Genomic DNA, 17610 nt, shown 5'->3' with positions numbered 1-17610 from the left:
CATAGCAAAAGCCATAAAATAATGTATTTAAAAGAGCTTTATTAATGTAAAACTCCATACAAAAGTTAATTATTTTAATCTCCTGTGCAGAAGGACAACTTCAAGTAACTTTTGTTGCTATTCCACCCTCATGAAGTGCAGCGCCATCCCCCTGAAGCGTGGGATACACAGCGACTTCATTTTAAAGAATATGGTGTGGTGGGCACCTGACTGGCTCAGTCAGCTAAGCGTCTGCCTTCGCTTGGGTCATGGTCCAGGGGTCAAGCCCCATGTGGGCCTCCTGCTCAGAGGGGAATCTACTTGTCCCTCTTACTCTGCCCCTTTGCCTGCTCATGCTCTCTCTCTCACTCTCAAATAAATAAATAAACTCTTTTATAAGAAGTAAAGAATATAGTATGGGAAGGAGAGTATAAGAAGACGAACTTTGCAATGGAGAAACCTGGCAAACCTCAACCAGGTAACCAAGGTCAACATCAATTAAGTTACGTTAATTGCAACTACTCTTAACCTGATGTAATGAGAATGGCATTTTATCTGTGATCTTCCTCCGCAAACCCAATAACCTCTATCTAACCAGGAGAAAAACATCATACATATCCAAATTGAGGGAGAAATACCTGGTCAACACTCCTTAAAACTGTCAAGGTCATCAAAAAGAAGCAATGTCTGAGAAACTATCACCGTGCATAAGTCCAAGCATGGTGACTAAATGTAATGTGGTATCATGGGTGAAATCCAGGAACAGAAAAAGGACAGTAGATAAAACTAAGGAAATTCCAAAAAAAGCAATGGAGTCTAGTAATGTACCACTGTTGGTTCCTCAGTTGTGTCAAATGTGCTATAGGAAACTGGGTGCGGGGTATATAGGAACTCTATAAAATTGTTGCAACTTATGCAACTCTAAAACTATTTAAAATTAAAGTTTGTTAAAAATAACATTGCAAGGGCACCTGGGTGGCTCAGTGGGTTAAAGCCTCTGCCTTCGGCTCAGGTCATGATCTCAGGGTCCTGGGATCAAGCACCGCATTGGGCTCTCTGCTCAGCAGGGAGCCTGCTTCCTCCTCTCTCTCTGCCTGCCTCTCTGCCTACTTGTGATATCTGTCAAATAAATAAATAAAATCTTTAAAAAAAAATAACACTGCAAGGTCGCTGGGTGACTCAGTCTGTTAAGCGATTGCCTTTGGCTCAGGTCATGATCTGAGGGTCCTCACATCGAGACCCTCATCAGACTCCATGCTCAGCAGGGAGTCTGCTTCTTCCCCACCCCTCCGTGGCCTCCCAACCCTGCTTGTACTCTCTCTCTCACTCTCTGTCTCAAATAAATAAATAAATAAATAACATCTTTTTTTTTTTTTTTAAGCATTGCAAGTTGAGAAAATTAATGGTTGTTTTTACTTTCATTATTAAAAAGACGTTGCATCCTGTAAATGTCTTGCACTCAGGACCTTTTCACTAGACTGTGAACTACTTGAGTAGAAAGATTTTATTTAATTAACCTTTTCGTCCTCAAGGGCTAGCCTATTATTGTAGGTACTGTTTGTTGAAAAAAAAAAAACTGAATGAATAAGCAGGTACATGGTTGTGTTAGTTGAAAAATTAATGTGAATACTGTGGAAACTCAAGGAATCTATTCCCTGAGGCTGGGAGCCTCAAGTAATAGAAAAAGCTTTGGCAGACTCCTTGGAAAAAAAGGTAAAGCAAAACTTTAAGCCTCAGCTCTAGAGACCAAGGCAATGTGAACTACTATGGCATCTTAAAAAACCCACATTATTTTAGGAGAACAGAAAATTAGCAATCAGTACTTGGAATTTTTAAGAATTACTAGTAAATATGTAAAATAATTTCAAATAGTATTGAAAAGTTGTATTTGTGGGTAATATCCAAACTTTTGCCCAAAACCCTTTATCTCTACTAGTGGCTTCCAAATTGGCAACATGTTTTTTAAAAAACTGGTAAGTGTGGTTTTTACTAACTGTGTAGTCATTTAAGGTCAAATGACTTTTCTATGAACTGATTCTAATCAATCAACTGGGCAAGATGCCACAAATTTTTTTTTTGTGGTGACTAAATGTAAAATGATAGCATCACTTTTTTTCCTTCCTTCCTTTCTTTTTTTTTTTTGACCCTATTCTAACCTCGATGCTTTCAATCCCCAAGCATATCTTTAAAATAATCCTTTTTATTGAATAAATAACATTATAGGAAGAGAAACAGAACTTCCTCCCCTCGGCATAGCAACTGTTAGTTTTTTGATGACTTCTTCCAATCCTTACTAATACATAGATAGCTTTATAGGGTTGTAATCAATGAATATGACACCGTGTTTATCTTTTTGCTTATAAATACCTCTCTTTCATGTATCTACTTATTATTTTAAAGGTTACCTGTTATTAGATAAAATCGGTATCTATAGCTTACTTGACCATTTGGATTGCTTCTAGTCTTCCATAACTATAAACAATGCTGCTAGAAAGCTCTTTGTATAATTTCTAAAAATATTTCCTTATCCCAAGGAACATGTGTGGTCATTTTTACAGCTCTTATTACATTTTACCAGATCACCCCTCTGAAAATATGAAACGGACAAAAAATAAATCCCTTGCATGTCAGTGTTTTACAAATTACAAAGCGCTTTCACGAACATAGCTTTGTTTAATCCTGCTATCAGCACTGTGGGATAGATTTCTTTCCTTGAAATTTAGTTTAATAGTTTTGCTGATATAATGAGCAAGATGAACCCCCATGAAAGATGTGATGCAAGAAGCCGTGGTAATCAAAGAGATTGGTGAATATGTAGGTAAACCTATATAATGCTGATTAGAAAATAATTTATTTAGGGGATTTCAAGACAATGAGGAACAAAAATACTAAACAATGATAATGTAGGAGATACAGTGATCAGAGTTAGTGCATTTTATTGTTCTTGTACTGTTTAGAAATTTCCCAAAGATATTAACTTTAGGGCAACCCTCTCATGTCCCCTCTCTCTTTGGGAACTTTGTACTATCCCTCAATAAACTTTCCTATCACTCAATGAAAAAAAAAGGTATTAACTTTAGATTTCAAAATAGACATGTGAAAAATTTAAGAGGAACCACTAAAAGAACAGGAATAGAATGTACAACTTTCAAGCCAGTAGAATAAAACAAGAGCATAAAAAAAGCTCAATCAGGGTGCCTGGGTGACTCAGTTGGTTGAGCAACTGCCTTCTGCTCAGGTCATGATCCTGTAGTCCTGGGATCGAGTCCCACATCAGGCTCCCAGCTCCATAGGGAGTCTGCTTCTCCCTCTGACCTTCTCCTCTCCCATGCTCTCTCTCACTCTCTCTCTCTCTCAAATAAATAAATAAAATCTTTTTTTTTTTAAAAGCTCAAACCAGAAACCAAGAAAGGAGAAAAAGAAGCAAAGAAAAATCACAGAAAGAGATATGAGAAATACATCCAAATTTATCATGAATCACAGTAATAAAAACAGATTAAACTCATCTATCAAAAGGAAGATACTGTAAAATTCTACCAAAAATCATCTCTCAGCTATTTTCAAGAGATATACTTAATGCAAAATGACACTAAAAGCTTGAAAATCAAGGGATGGAAAATATACTGGATAAACAATAATCAAAAGAAAGCTTATGTATCAATATTAATACAAGAATTTGTGTCAGTACTATAAGGAAAAAGAGATTCACTAATAAGTATAAAATAGTATCTTATAGTAGTTTTATTTTTCATTTCATTAATTATGGTATAAGCAAAATAAAACATTTTCTAGTAATAGTTTACTGAGAAACAGGAACTTGACTAGTTTGCTTTTTCAGTTCTTTTTATTTTAGGGATTAATCATTTTTATTGCAGTTCATTTCTACCCCCCTTTCTACGTTGTTCTCTTAGTCTTATAGTTTCCTATAAAACTGTCATAAAGTTGAATTTTTTTGTCATGGAATTTATTTTGTCACGTCAATTTTTTCTTCAGTTTGCTGTTTTTTCCTGAAGTATTTAAAAGTAAATTACAGAAAAGCATGATGCTCCATCATTAACACATCATATGTATCTCAAAAAAAGAATCATTTTCTTACGTATCAAGATACTGTCACATCAAATATAATGAAATTAACAATAATAATTTTTTAGCATGTGATTTCTACTGTGTATCCCTGTGTATCCCCCAAATTCCTTTCACATCTCTATGTACAAACAAAGATCCAACCCGGGACCATGTGTTGTATATTTTTTAAAAGTAAAGTCTTTTAGGGGCGGCTTAGATCATGATCTCGGGGTTGTCAGATCGAGCCCCACGTTGGGCTCTGTGCTCAGCGCAGAATCTGCTTAATACTCTAACTTCCTCTCCCTCCTCTTCTCCCCCTGCTCTTGTCCTCTCTCTCTAAAATGAATAAATCTTTTTTAAAAAGTCTTTTAGAATCTATAGCAGCCCTTGTTTTAATGACACTGATCTGAGAGCCTGGGCCAGTGTCTTATAACACATTCCACCTTCCAGATTAACCTTTTCCATCCTTGTGGTGTTATTAACCTAATCCTAATTCCTGTGAACTGGAGGCCAAGTATAAAAGTATGATTAGATTCAAGTTAATTTTTAAATACCAAACGCATAAGAAATAATGTTGGGTTACTTCATGGTAAGATTATAGTGGAAGAATATAGTCAATGGTATTGTAATAGGTTGTATGGTGACAGATGGTAGCTACACTTTGGGTAAGCATAGCATATAGTACAAATTTATTGAATCAGTATGTTATACACCTGAAACTCATGTGCATCAGACTCCCTGCTCTGTGGGGAACTTGCTTCTCCCTCTCCCTCTGCCTACCACTCTGCCTGCTTGTGTTCTCTGTCAAATAAATAAATAAATAAATAAATAATTTTTTTTTTTTTAAACGTGGTCTCTAGGGGTGCCTGGGTGGCTCAGTTGGTTAAGCATCTGCCTTTGGCGTAGGTTGTGATCCCACGGTCCTGGGACAGAGTTCCTCATTGGGCTCCCTGCTCAGTGGAGAGTTGGCTTCTTCCTCTTCCTCTGCCCCTCCCCCCTGTTCGTGCTCCCGCCCGGGCGCTCTTTCTCGTGCTCTCTAATAAGTAAAATCTTTTTAAAAAATTTAAAAATGGGTTCTAGTCTTTGCCTATTTTTTTTTTTATTTATTTGTTAGAGAGAGCGAGCGAGCACAGGCAGACAGAGTGGTAGGCAGAGGCAGAGGGAGAAGCAGGCTCCCCGCCAAGCAAGGAGCCCGATGTGGGACTCGATCCCAGGACTCTGAGATCATGACCTGAGCCGAAGGCAGCTGCTTAACCAACTGAGCCACCCAGGCGTCCCCCTAGTCTTTGCCTATTTTTAAGATTACATTTAGTTTGTTACATAAATCATTACTGTATAGTTTCAATCTGTTGTGTTTCATTAGTAACTTAAAATGTGTATTATGATAACTGATGCTTTCATGTTCCTCTTCCTTGGTACAGCAAGAGAGTACTCACTGGCTTTCCCCACTTGCATTCTTTGACATGAATATTTTAGTTTATGTATTAAGTTCTGTAAATGATTGGGAATTATGTGATTGGCGGGGATTTCCTACATTTTTCTGGATCAATAATCCTAAGTTTTTGTTTTGATTTTAATTTCTTCCACTATTGTTTTGTAATTTCTGTCATTTTTCTTATAGATCTTGCATGCGATAGCCCTCCATAAATTGGGTTCCAGAAAGCAATATTCAGTCATTTTTTAGTTACTGTTTCTCTTATTTTACTTAACATTTATCACACAAACATTAATTTTTTTTAACATACAAAAAGCGATACGTACTTAATATACACAATTTGATGGCTTCAAAGGTAAGTGTAAACCACCAGGGAAATCATCACTATTGTCAATGCCATTGGTATATCCATTACTTCCAAAAGTTTGCTCCCACCCTCCTTATTTTTAACTTTTTATGTGCGTGATAAGAACACTATCACAAGATCTGCCCTCTCGGCAAAGTTTTAAGTACCCAATATAGTACACAGTCTCTTATTTTAGTATATGTGCTGCCGAAGCGAGCACACAGTCTCTTATTTTAAACGTGTCCATTCTTGTGGTGGTACTTGGAGGAATGGATTTCTTTCACATTCTATTTGCGTAACGTTTTATAGTTTTGTAACAGCATTAGGCTTTTGGTCTACAATAGGAGTTACCCAACTTTTGATCTTAAACACCTACACTCTTAAAAAAAAAAAATCACTGCAGACCCCAAAGAGCTTTGATGTGAGTTATAACTATCAATACTCAATTGGAAATTAAAATTGAGGTTTTTTTAAGCACAAGAAATAATGCAAGCGCACATTCTATTGGCCATCATTGCGATGGCGTCACCATACGTCATGTGCGTACATTAGCGAAAGAGAATGAAAAACGGAGTGACGTCTTTCTATTGTTAGAAAATAGTTTTGAGATTAGCTCACACGGCACTCCCTTCCGTTCCAGGCATCCCAGGATCACACTTCAGTAACCACTGTTTGTCACAAGCGCCCGCCTTCCTCAGAGTCAGGGCTCTTAAGGTTGCCCCGCCGCACCCAGCAAGCAAGCCGACTGCGAGGCCATCAGCAAAAGACCCACCCGATCTGAACTGCTCCCGGAAGCCAGAGCTGCGCGCGCACCGCGAACCTACGACTTCCCGGCGTGCCCCGGGCCTGCAGCGTAAATGCACGCTGGTCGTAACGACCCACGTGACCCGCGGGGCGGCCGCGGCGGGAACCTGTGAGTGTATCGTTTTGCGGGGTCCCTGGCTTTGCGTTTCGCGTCTACTGCGGGCAGCCCGGGACAGGCCCTCACCCCGGCTCTCGCTCGTCAGGCCAGAAGGAAGTCGGTGTGGGAGGAAGAGTTCCATCCAGAGCCTTCGCTACTCCTTCGAGCCTCCCAGCTTGGAGTCTCGCGGGCCCTCGCAGCGCGCTCTCGCCCTGCTCCGGAGGCACCGCTAAGTCTTGGTGGGCGGGGGCTCTAGGCCCCTGGTGTTGAGAAAAGAAACATTTGCAAACATGTCCCGGATCGAAAAGATGAGCATTTTGGGCGTGCGGAGTTTTGGAATAGAGGACAAAGATAAGCAAATTATCACTTTTTTCAGCCCCCTCACAATTTTGGTTGGACCCAATGGGGCGGGGAAGACGGTAAGTCCTCAGTAGCCCCCTTCAGTTTACGGGCCGTCGTGTCTTGGGAACTGGAGGATGAAATGTCTGGGCAACCCAGAGTAGTGATAGGATGAGAGGCGAGGCGTTCCTATGGCTCAGCTTTTGGGGAGCCAGGAAGTGGGTGGGGCCCGGCCCCTGGGCGTGGCCCGATGTGGCCTGCGGACCCCAGCGACATTAGGACGCGACCAGTGCCAGCTTTGTTAGGGTATCCAAGCTTGTTGGGTGGACAAGGTTTGCTTGAGAATCCCGCGCGCGCACTCAGCGAGCTTATATTCTTGTAGGAAGCCTTTTAGTCTGCACTGTTGTGTGTGTTTTTTTTTTTTAAACACTTCCCTTGCTCCCAAAACACAGCATTCACTTCCTGGCAGTTGTCCCATTATAGGAATTACTTAAAAAGTTATAAAATATGATAAACATAGGAACTTCTGAGAAGAGTTTCGGACTCTTACCGAGTCATAAAAGAAAGTTGAACAGCTTATTTACTTTCACTTCTTAAGGCCCAGGGAATGTTTAGAAATTTGAGTTGGACCCTGGAGTGGCATTCAGTTCCGGGAAGAGGGTAGCCAAGAGACTGGCTGCTCTTTAAGGTGGTTTGAGAAAAAGCGGGGCATTGTATAACGAAGACCAAACGAAGCAAAAAGGGTACAGAAAGAGAGGTTTCGAGTTGAGCATTGAATGCTACACTCTTGTCTACTTGTGCTTATGTGAAAAAGTTATTTATTGAATGCCTGTTGTGTACCTAGAGTTCTGTTAAGCGCTCTCCTAGGAGAGTGGCATTAGTGTTTATGAACACTAGCTGTGCAAATACATATAATTTGCTTCATCTTAATTAGCTGTGTGACTGGGCAAGAGTGAGCCAAATGCATTGTGCTTTAATTTTCTCATATGAAGATTAAAAAAGTTTTCTACAACTTAAGATGAATGTGAAAATTAAGTAGTTAATGTATGTAAAGGTGGGTGGTTAGTAAAATAGGTGGCACATAGTCATGCATAGCTATTAGCCATTTTTTAAAAATTTAACTTTAAAAAATTTTGGCTTTATTGGCGTGTGAAATTTTATATTTCATATATAATATTGTAGGATATTTAAAGAATATATTGGGATGATTTAACGTACATTGTAAAAGGATCCCTCCTATCTAGTTAATTAACACGTCTGTCACCTTTTTTGTGTAAGAATATTTTAAGTTTTACCCTTAGCTAATTTCATTTCTACAAAATGGTGTCATCAACTATGGTAACCATATTTTACATTAACCATTGTTAATAGTTTGAAAAGTTTTAATTGGAAATAGAGGACTTTTAAAAAAATAATTTATTTTAATATGCCTTTTTATTAGTAGTTTTTCCATGCAGTTATCCTTTAACATCTAATCATATCTATATTACAGGTTTTATAGTATCAAATTTTATCTTATACCTTTATAGTTTCTGTGGTAGATAATATTTTTATAACAAGTTAACATTTTATGATAAACTTCTGTGGTTGTCTTATTACTAAGTAATAAAATTTTCTATTTTTTTAGACCATCATTGAATGTCTCAAATATATTTGTACTGGAGATTTTCCTCCTGGAACCAAAGGAAATACATTTGTTCATGATCCCAAGGTAATAGTGCTAGTGAACTTAAGTTTTGGGGTTTGTTTTTTTTTTTTTTTTTTAAGATTTTGTTTATTTATTTGAGGGAGAGAGAATGAGCAGTGGGGAAGGGCAGAGGGAGAGGCTGAGCAGGAATCCCAAAGTGGGGCTCAATCCCAGGGCCTAGACATCATCACCTGAGCTGAAGGCATATTGTTAACCAACTCAGCCACCCAGGTGCCCTGAACTTAAGTATTTTCTTTTTTTTTTTTTCCAAAATAAAATGTTGGCAATTATAAAAGTGATAAGGCTTATTTAGAAAACCTGGCAGTGGAAGAGTATGAAAAGATAGGAAAGTCCACACAGTCTTGGCACCCAGTGACAACCACTGTTAACATTTTCATGTTTTTTTTTATTCTCTTTTACATATAATCTTACATAGCTAAAGTCCTATCCCAATTTTGTATTCTTGTGTTTTTTCCCCACTTAACATTATCAAAAATAAGGTCCCATGTCATCAAATAAATTAAATTCTTAATCTAGGTATTTGTCATATGGGTGCTTCTATTTTTTATACTTCTTGTGTATCTGAAGTATTTCCTTCTTTAAACATGTAACCTATTATGAACATTTTTAATAGTCGCATAATTTTCTTAAATTTAGATTGCTTTTAGTTTTTCATTAAAATGTGCCATAGTTTAAGTCTTTGTGTACGAATCTTTGAATTACAGTGTTTATACCATTATCGAGTGTAAAGGACATAGATTTTTTATACTACATATTTTTGCTTACAGGTTTTTCTTGTTTTATATATGCAGTGATTTCATATGCCTTTCTCAGCTACCTGCCAGTCCCTCTTAATAGTTTGTTGTATATTTCTCAGGCTTTTTTGTGTGACATACTTGTGTGTGGATTTAAATACACTCAAATGTAAATATTTCAAAACAGTGGTAGTATTTTATACTACTGTGTAAGTCAAATTTTTAGTGACATGCTATATATATATGTGCACACTTTTATTTCATTGGTTTTAATTACTGAAATTACTAATCCACTGAGTTTATATTTTATAGTTTATCATTTGACCCCCTATTGGTGGTCATTTAAGGTGTTCCCACTTTTATATGACTGAAGGTAACTGTAATTGAAAATATTTTAAACTTTTCTCTGAGAGATAGTAAAATCATTTAGTACATTGATGGAGGCCCCTCTGCAATGACTGTTTCACACCTTCTCTTTCCTTAAACCTGTAATCTACTCTACTCAGTTGATGATCTTGCCTTGTAATTTATTGAAAAATTAGGAATTGGATAAAAAGTACCTTGTTTTCCAGTCTTCAAGTCTTTCAAACTGTGCTTCGTTTGTACTGGTACTGTTTTTTTTCTCTTGTATTAAAGGTAAATTGTTTACTGTTTTATCCAAAGGCAGCCAACTATTCTTGGAGGCTGGAGCCAGTCAGTCCCTTTTGTCAATGGAAGTGTTTTCCTTTTCAGTTACTTTCTTCTATATTAGCAGTTTCTCCCTCTTCATAGGATTGTTCATATAAGCATGCTATAGTAGCTCTAGTCTACAAACAAAAAACCTCTCCCTTTACCCCAGATCACCATCTGGCTACTACCTCCATTCAGTCTTTTTTTTTTTTTTTTTTAAAGATTTATTTATTTATTTGACAGAGATCACAAGTAGGCAGAGAGGCAGGCAGAGAGAGAGGAGGAAGCAGGCTCCCTGCTGAGCAGAGAGCCCGGTGTGGGGCTCGATCCAAGGACCCTGAGATCATGACCTGAGCCGAAGGCAGAGGCTTTAACCCACTGAGCCACCCAGGCGCCCCTCCATTCAGTCTTATAGCTCAGTTCACAAGAGTTGTATGTACTCATCGTCTTCCTTTTAATGCTTCTCATTTTGTCCCCAGCCTGCTCTGTTCAGGTTTTCTTTCCCACGCCTCCCTTGCTAACATTGCTGTTATAAGGCTGTCAGTAATCTTCATGTTGCCAGATAAAGTGGTCATTTTCTAATTCTCAGTAACTTCTCAGAAGATTTGATACAGCTTCTTACTGCCTTTTTGAAAAACATTGCTCTTGGCTTCCATAGTACCATTATCTCATACCTCCTTTTTCACTGGCCATATTTTAGTCTCATTTACTGAGTCTATTTTTGCCTTACTCTTCTTGGATGATTTTATTCATTCTCATGGCTTTAAGTACTGGTTATGTGCATATTATTCTTGATTTATATATTTAGCCCAAACTTCTTTCCTAAACTCTAGATATCTATGTCCAGCTGTTTGTTTGGAAATTTAATGGGCATCTCCTTAACAGGTTCAAAACGGAACTCATGGTTCCCTGTTCCCCCATTTCTCTCACATTCTCAAGTTTGGTACTACCTCCATACTCTCTGGTTTAATGATACCACAGTTCACACATTTGCTCACGCCAAAACCTGGTGTGTCATCCTTTGATTGATTCCTTCATCTCCCCTGTTGCCAGTCGATAAGCAGTTCTTCATTAGTTTTTTTCAAATATCCATGGATATTTACCTGGCAGGGGAGATACCATGACCACGAAGGTGGTTCTCCCAGTTAAGGTTCGTCCATTGCGCTAAAATATGTCTAAAATTTGTCCCTTTTTTCCATCTTCGCTGCTCATTTCCCAGTCTAAGCTACCTTCGTCTTCCCTTTGAGTTTTTCCAATAGTCTCTAAACTGGTTTTCCTGCCCACATTCTTTTGAGGTCCCCCACGCCCCCCAGCAACCAGAGTTATCTTTTAAATATTCATTCTAGAGGGAATGTGTCATTCACAGTCTGGGAGTAACATTCTAGTTAGTGTTAATACTAAGTGCAAAGTCTCAGAAGTAGGTGCATCCTTGATGTGTTCAAGGAATCACAAGGAGGAGCAAAATGGGGAGGAGATGACTGGTAGAAAATTAAATCAGAGAGATATGACTAGTTTCTGCAAGCCCTTGGGTTCTGTTCTCATTTAAATAGGAATCTTTTGGAAGAAGGAGAAGGGCATGGTGTGTATTTTAAAGCAATCAGTCTGGCAGCTGAGAGAAAACTATTTGCAGGTGGTTAGGGTAGAAGGGTAGAGACTAATAAAGGAGATTTTGTGATAATTCAGGTGAGATATATTGGTGTTTTGATTAAGGTGGTAATGATAGAAATGCTGAGAAATGGTTGGATTTGGGATACATTTTAAAGGTAGGACCAACAGATGAGTTGATGATTTGGATAATGGTGTATAAGAGAGGAAGCATCAAACATAACTTCAAGTTTTTTGACTTGAAAAACCAGATAAAGTAGTGTCGCTGTTTATCACAGTGAGGAAACTCTGGAAAAGGAAATTTGGGTGGCTCTGGTTTAAATGTGTGAATTTAGAAAATGTGTTAGATATCTAAAATGTCCGGTAGACAAACAGAAGTATGTCCAGGAGAGAGTTTCAAGCTAGAGAAAGAAAATTAGGAATCACTGATGTATATAATCAGTTATCTGTAGTTAGTTTTAAAGCCTGATAGGATCACATAAGGAGTGACTGTAGAGAGGAGATGGAAGATTTTTTAAAGGTTTTATTTATTTATTTGACAGATACAGATCACAAGTAGGCAGAGAGGCAGGCAGAGAGAGAGAGAGAGAGAGGAGGAAGCAGGCTCCCTGCTGAGCAGAGAACCTGATGTGGGGCTCGATCCCAGGACCCCAGAATCATGGCCTGAGCCAAAGGCAGAGGTTTTAACCCACTGAGCCACCCAGGCGCCCCGGAAGATTTTTTTTTTTTTAAGGTGTTATTTATTTGAGAGAGAGCACAAGGATGGGAGAAGCAGGGAGAAGGAAAAGCAGGCTCCCTACTGAGCAGGGAGCCTGATGCAGGGCTCTGTCCTAGGACTCCGGGATCATGACCTGAGCCAAAGGCAGATGCTTCACGGACTAAGCCACCGAGGTGTCCCGAGATAGAAAATCTTAACCTAGAGTACATTAACATGGAGAAATAGGGACAAGGAGGAGGCACCTGCAAAAGATGCTAAAAGAATAAGTGGTAAAGTAGGGAAAACTGGGAGGGTGGGGTCTTGGAATATAATAAGATGAAGTGTTAACAAGAAAGAAAGGGGGGGGCACCTGGGTGGCTCAGTGGGTTAAAGCCTCTGCCTTCGGCTCAGGTCATGATCTCAGGGTCCTTGGATCGAGCCCCACACCGGGCTCTCTGCTCAGCAGGGAGCCTGCTTCCTCCTCTCTCTCTGCCTGCCTCTCTGTCTACTTGTGATCTCTGTCAAATAAATAAATAAATAAATAATCTTTTTTAAAAAATTACAAAAAAAAAAGAAAGGGATGTCAGCTGTGTCAGATAATGTAGATAGCTCAAGTCAGGAAGGTTAGGCTACGTGGAGGCCATTGGTCATCTTGACAAAACCAGTTTCAGTAATGTGGGAAAACAGGAGATAAGAAAGGGAAACACAATTGTTTTATGAATTTGCTTGGAGTGGAAGGAAGTAGGTGAGAATGTTTGCACAATCAAGAAGAGTTTTGTTGATTATTCTGGTTTTGTTTTGTATATTTTTGTTGTTTTTCTGGATGTTTCTATGTTGACTGATGCTCTAGCATCTTTGACAATCTCACTCTATCACGCGTTCCCCTTGCAAATGCTTTATCTTTCTAGAGCTGTTTTTCTCAGCTGTCTGCTTATGTCCTCCCTCTTGTTCTTCTGGCCTTGGTGGTTTAGCTTTCTTCACTTATTACCTGCTTTTCAGCTGCTCTCATTCCCAGTTCTGAGCTCCCACCCACACTGTTGTTCATCAGCTCTTCTCTCCTGAGTCATTTATACCTGTTATGGAGGGAGTCATTCCCCTCACCTGAATTGCCCACATCCCCTCAATTTTCCCATCCTACTATGTTCTTACCGTTTCATCTCCTCTTTCATATTCATATTCTTTCATATTCATATTTCATATTCATATTCTTTTCCTTGCTTTAATTTGTCCCTGCACTAATACTGTTTAAGTTGTCTTAAACACCTGAGTTTTTTGGTGCTCCTCACCAGTCTTTCTTACTTGTCTTCATTTGTTTTTCTCAGGAACTTTGATTTTCATATTGCTCCATTTGCCTACGTTCCCCTTTTCTCCTCTACTTCTTTCAAACTTTGACTACCTCAGTCCTTCCCATTCATTCTCTGACCTCATTCACATCTCCTCAACTCTGTTGTCTGCATCTCATCAGCTTTGTTTTGCTTCTGGTTGATAACTATAAATTAACCAGATGCTTATTTCTGTAGCTGTTTCTTTATCACATATTGCTCCCATATTTGTGTTTTTAAACACTATAGGACTTAACCCATGTGGGATTAATATGGGTTAAAGCATATATACTTGGGATAGAGCATTTCTAGGCTGATAGAAATGACCTTGGACAGAGGAAACAAATGGATGCAGAAGGGATGATTGCAGAGTTAAATCCTGGAGTAGGCAAGAAGAGATGGGATCCATGACTTGACTGAAGGAGTTAATAGGAGTATAAGCTGTTTATCGGTTTTAAGAGGATGGCACGCACAGTATGTAATTGTTTAGAGGTGAGAGAATAAATCAGTTGTCTTTGGATTGTTTCTGTGTTCTCAGTGGAAAAAAAGTTAAATTGTTGGCTGAGTGTGGGAGAAGGGGTTTATAGAGGCTTGAAAAAGTGTAAGGTAGTTTTTTTTTTTTTTTTAAGATTTTATTTATTTATCTGACAGAGACCACAAGTAGGCAGGAAGGCAGGCAGAAAAAGAGGGGGAAGCAGGCTCCCTGCTGACCAGAGGACCCTGGGATCATGACCTGAGCCGAAGGTCATGATGAGCCACCCAGGTGCCCCTGTAAGGTAGTTTTTAGCTCAGAGCTAAGTTGGTTAGGGAAGTGTTACAGTTACATGATGGTGTCATTGGGTCACTTGAGGTTTGAGGGTGAAAGTTTGTAGGAAGACCAGTCATCATAGTTGTGTTTCTTCTGTCTAGTTTAGCAGCTCAAAGGTAAGCACTGAGCAAGTTGGAAAGTTGGAGTTCATCAAGGGCTGAGTAAATTGGAAAGTAGGTTTAATCCATTGCCTGGTAAATAGAGTGAAAACAGAAGCAAGGAATTGACTATATTGTTAATGTATTTACTTACTTGATCAATCCCGGTGTTTGTACTGAATCTCCCATCACTGTAGTAGGGCTCCCAACACCTCATGCTGTACTGATACTACCCCATGTGAATGCCCTCTTCACCTTGCTTGGGCTCCAGCTCCTCATGTTGGTCCCTTCACATGGATGGTTTCCCATCCTGCTTTGGCCTCCCATGCTAGACCACCTCCCCATTCCTCCCAGTGGGTATCTTTATCCGTTTGTCTGTAGATGTACACTTTCATTGCTTTTATATTTTGGCTATTGTAAATAATGTTGCAAAACATAGCTGTGCATTATTATCTTGTCAAATTATGTTTTCATTTGGGGGGGGGTAAATACCCACTAATGGAATTACTACATCATATAATATTTCTGTTTTTAGTATTTAAGGAGCCTCCATACGGTTTTCCACAATGGTTGTACCAGTTTACATTTCTCCCAAATAATGCGCAAAGGTTCGCCTTCTCCACATCCTCACCAACGCTTATTATTAATTTTTGTCTTTTTGATACTAGCCATTCAGACTGGTGTGAAGTGGTGTCTCTTTGTGGTTTTGATTTGCATTTCTCTGATAATAATGCGGAGCATTTTTTCATGTGTCTTTTGGCATCTCTGTGTCTTTGGGAAAACACCTGTCTATTCAGGTGGTCTGCCTCTTCTTAATCCAGTTATTTAATTTTTTTGGTGTTGAGTTGTATGAGTTTTTGGATACTAACCCTTGTCCAATATATCATTTGGAAATACTGTGTCCCATTCATTAGGTTGCCTTTTTGTTCTTTTGATGGTTTGCTTGTTGTACAAAAGCTTTTTATTTTGATATGATTCCATTTTGTTTATTTTTGCTTTTCTTTCCTTTACCTGAAGAGAGACATATTCATAAATATGTTGCTGAGGCTGATGTCCTCAAGATTACTATGTTTTCTTTTAGGGGTTTTATGGTTTCACATCTCACATTTAGGTCTTTAGTCCATTTTGAGTTTATTTTTGTGTATGGATAAAATAAGTGGTCCAGTTTCATTGCTTTACATGTAACTGTCCAGTTTTGCTAGCACCATTTATTGATGAAACTGTTTTTTCCATATTATATATTCCTGTTTCCTTTCTTATAGATTATTGTAATTGGCCATATAAGCATGGGTTTATTTCTGGGCTTTCTATTCTGTTCTGTTGATCTGTGTGTCTATCTTTGTGCCAGTACCATCCTGTTTGATTAATACAGCTTTGTAGTATTTCTTGAAATTTGGTATTGTGATACCGCCAGCTTTGTTCTTTCAGAGATTGCTTTGACTTTTCAGGGTCTTCTCTGTGTGATTCCATACAAATTTTAGGACTACTTGTTCTAGTTGTGTGAAAAATGCTGCTGGTATTTTGATAGGGATTACATTGAATCTTTAGATTGCTTTGGGTAGTGTGGACATTTTAATAGTATTCTTCCAGTCCATGAGCATGGCATATCTTTCCATTTGTTTGTGTCATCTTCAGTTTCTTTCATTATTGTTTTACAGTTTTTAGAGAATAGGTCTTTTTCCTCTTGGTTAAACTGACTCCTGGGCATTTTATTCTTTTTGGTGTAATTGTAAATGGAATTGTTTTCTTAATTTTTCTTTCTGCTACTTTGTTATTAATGTATAGAAATGCAGTGGATTTCTGTGTATTATTTTGGATCCTGCAACTTTTGAGCAGCCAGGACAGTAACTTCTCCCTCCTTAACTCCATCCTCAGTGCTGAAGCTCTTATGCAGGCTGTCTTCCTGGAATACTTCCTGTTCCTCCTGGAATACTCCCTACCTCCTGTCTTGCCTCAGTGCAGTTTGTTTATCCTGAAGGCAAAGTGATTCGTCTAAAATGCATATCTGCAACATGCATTTATCTTTGATTAAACCCCTCAGTGACTTTCCATTGCCTTAATTGGAAAGCCCTTAACATGTTTTAGAAGGCTCTCTCTTTATTTTTTTTTAAGATTTTATTTATTTATTTGACAGAGATCACAGGTAGGCAGAGAGGCAGGCAGAGAGAGAGGAAGAGAAACAGGCTCCCTGCCGAGCAGAGAGCCCGATGCGGGGCTCTATCCCAGGAGCCCGGGATCATGACCTGAACTGAAGGCAGAGGCTTTAACCCACTGAGCCACCCAGGCACCCCTAGAAGGCTCTTAATTACTAGTCATTTCCTGTCTTTACTCAACTTTTCCCTACTTTCTGCACCATACTTTCTGAAATTACTTTAACTATTCAGTGACTCAGATTTTTTCATCTGGCTAACTCCTGCCCATCTGGCAGTTCTCGGTTGAAACATTCACTTCCTTTAGAAAACCTTCTCAGAACTCTCCAAGGTAGATTAGATGTTCCTCCTTTGTGTTCCCAAAGGATCCTGCATGTCTCTTAAGATGATATTTAACACACCTTTTTCTACTCTTCTATTTAACCTATATGTTAAATAGGTTAACTTCATACTTCAAAGGAAAAAATGTCCTTCGTTTTTGAACCAAAATAATACATGAAAGTTACAAGTTCTTAATAATACAAGTTCTTACAATCCCAAAGGATCCTGCATGTCTCTTAAGATGATATTTAACACACCTTTTTCTACTCTTCTATTTAACCTATATGTTAAATAGGTTAACTTCATACTTCAAAGGAAAAAATGTCCTTCGTTTTTGAACCAAAATAATACATGAAAGTTACAAGTTCTTAATAAATTTGTGCTTAATCATTTTTTGAATGACTTGTTGAATTAATATCAAAGTTAGATTCAT

General features: G+C 38.6%; 1 protein-coding gene across 1 annotated transcript in view; it reads left to right on the top strand.

The window, feature by feature from the left end:
• Nucleotides 1-6698: 6698 nt before the first annotated feature.
• RAD50 (RAD50 double strand break repair protein) overlaps nucleotides 6699-17610 on the top strand; it is a 97950-nt gene continuing 87038 nt past the window's right edge. The window contains exons 1-2 of the mRNA XM_080803383.1: nucleotides 6699-7145; nucleotides 8693-8776. Coding sequence (XP_080659509.1) covers nucleotides 7017-7145; nucleotides 8693-8776 — 213 coding nt within the window. The 5' untranslated portion in view covers nucleotides 6699-7016. The remainder of the gene's footprint in view (nucleotides 7146-8692; nucleotides 8777-17610) is intronic.

The sequence above is a fragment of the Martes martes genome (genome assembly GCF_963455335.1).
Source record: "Martes martes genome assembly, chromosome: 5".
NCBI lineage: Eukaryota > Metazoa > Chordata > Mammalia > Carnivora > Mustelidae > Martes > Martes martes.
Note: the sequence above shows the minus strand (reverse complement) of the source record. Positions and strands in the feature narration are given on the sequence as shown.